This window comes from Perkinsus marinus, assembly GCF_000006405.1.
Source record: "Perkinsus marinus ATCC 50983 genomic scaffold scf_1104296965668, whole genome shotgun sequence".
Classification (NCBI taxonomy): domain Eukaryota; phylum Perkinsozoa; order Perkinsida; family Perkinsidae; genus Perkinsus; species Perkinsus marinus.
The window spans coordinates 1-2167 of NW_003204232.1; the positions used below are offsets into that span (position 1 = coordinate 1).

General features: G+C 50.4%; 1 protein-coding gene across 1 annotated transcript; it reads right to left on the reverse strand.

The window, feature by feature from the left end:
* Positions 1 to 434: 434 nt before the first annotated feature.
* On the reverse strand, positions 435 to 2021 carry Pmar_PMAR024868 (hypothetical protein; the record flags this gene model as incomplete). The annotated part of the gene is made up of 1 exon (XM_002769477.1): positions 435 to 2021. A coding segment is annotated over one exon (1587 nt), but the record flags the coding sequence as incomplete, so codon positions are not given.
* Between the last annotated feature and the right edge of the window lie 146 nt (positions 2022 to 2167).

A 2167-nucleotide genomic window follows, 5' to 3' on the forward strand; every position in this document is an offset into this window, starting at 1 on the left:
GGGTACTTCCTCGTCACAGATGGAGCACTCTCTTTGATGGAGAAAGATAGCTTGGCCGTTGGTAGATCTTGACACCTTTGTACATGCCATTGGTAGAGCTCCTCATCCGATAGATTCACAAGGTTTTCCTCGAGATCAGAGCTCGGTGCAGCAGCAACTGGCGGTACTGTCGGGGGTGATGATGACAGCTGGACTTTCACTCCTCCCATACACTTGATGCTCATCACGTAGTCGTCCAGGTCGATGGACGCTTTCATACGAGACAGTGTAGATGCACCCAGAAGGATGTGGGGATACGTGAAGTTAGTTACAACATAACACCAGATCATCGCGAGCTTGGGTCCATGATTAGTTTGAAATACCACGGGGAGGTTGGCCTCTTGCGAGATGGTGAATAGGCTGCCACACGCCGCTCGACATGTCCTCTTCCTCACTTCTCTAGTTTCTAGGGATGCGCCATGACTAGAGAGAGTTGACACCACATTTCGATCCACCATAGTAACTTCAGAGAAGGAGTCGATGCCCATGACAACTTTGCATCCTCCCGCTTTCAGCAACCAAACGGAGGCACACGGCACATGGAGTTTGTCCTCAACCGACATATTGCTTCCAGAGTGCAAGACCATGAACTGAGGCACCGCAGTTTCGGGTTGTGGAACGGCAGAGCTTTGCGCCGCAGAGATAGTGCGAGAAGCAGCATTCCTAGAGGTATCAGTAACCTTGTCTTTGTGGCCGTCCATAATTTTCCTAGAGGGATTAGAGTAACATAGGTCAGGCGGATGGCGAACTCCCTTTTTTCCACAATGAGGACAGTCATGCTTAGGTTTGCCTTTATATGGGCCATCTGATGCACCAGAGAGAGGCTTGGTGGTTTGGATAACCGGAATCCAGTCATTGGGTTTGTGTGTCGTCTTGATACCATGCGTCTGGAATTCATAGGCCACATAGTAGGTCTTCTCCAATTTAATCAGAGTGCGGCAGATGTAATCATAATCAGCGGCATACAGAGTCAGGTCTTTGGATCGCATATGCTTACCTAGGAGAGTCTTCATGTTTGGTTGAAGTCGTGAGGCGAACGAGACCAATCTTTCGTAGGGAGAAGGGGCTGTTATACCCAGGTGCATCAGAGCTTTGGCATAGTTCTCATACTTAGCCGACTCTCGCGCCGCGTAGTCCACGATGTACTCATCTTTCTTCTGTGAGATAGATGACCAGCGATAACGTAGATCTTCAACATTAAGGGGAGTGTATTCCACAGCTTGCAGTGAGGCGAGGGAGGTATGTAGGCATAGTTTCCACATCGGGCCATCGCGCTCGTCAACACTTAGGATCCTCGCATAGTGCTTGTTCCTAATACCGGACATGTCCAGGATGCTCACATACCGGACTTGGTCGGCGGGGGATGCTGATTTCCTCAAACCCTGGACCAATTCGTCTTCGTTATCCGCCGATAGGAGGGAGTATAGAGTAAACGCGATCGATCGGCTCCTCGACGACTCAGGTTTGCGGCATGCGTGTTCGCAGATCAGAGCAGCCATTATGGTTGGGCCCCAACCTTCATTAGCGACCAACCTGGCGAGTTGCCGAAGTCCTTCAGTAATGTCATATTGATCCAGAAAAGACGCGATGTCAGGAAAGCCGTCATAAAGACCCTTCAATGAACCATACCATCGGTGAAGTTGAGGGTACCAAGCTTGCATTTTAAATGCCAATATCACCAAAGAGGCAGGGTTGTCCAACGCCGACGATGCAGGGAATCCGGCTACCATCTTCGTGGCGGCTACGAGGATACGAGTTACGTCAGACGCACCTTCCGTGTAATCAGAGTAGTTAGTGTCGTGGATCCACGACCCATCAGAGCCAATGATGGCTCCGTAGGTAGAGTAAGTATCTTCCAGAGTCGGGTTCTTGACCTTGTGCTCGATATTAGGACTTGACTGCGAAGTGACCCTTGGGTCATCATTTGGAGGCCCAGCATAGAAGGTCCCTCCAGCTTCATGGATAGTCCTGTTAGAGTCCATGGTGGCCTGTTGAGACGTGCTACCGGACGGTGGTATAACGGTACTCAATACTGTAGCGGGGCGTGTAGGCTTAGGCTGAGGCTCAAGATCTTCACCACTCGATAGACGCAAATCCGCAGGCTTTGTCCATGGGAAGAGGAAACTAT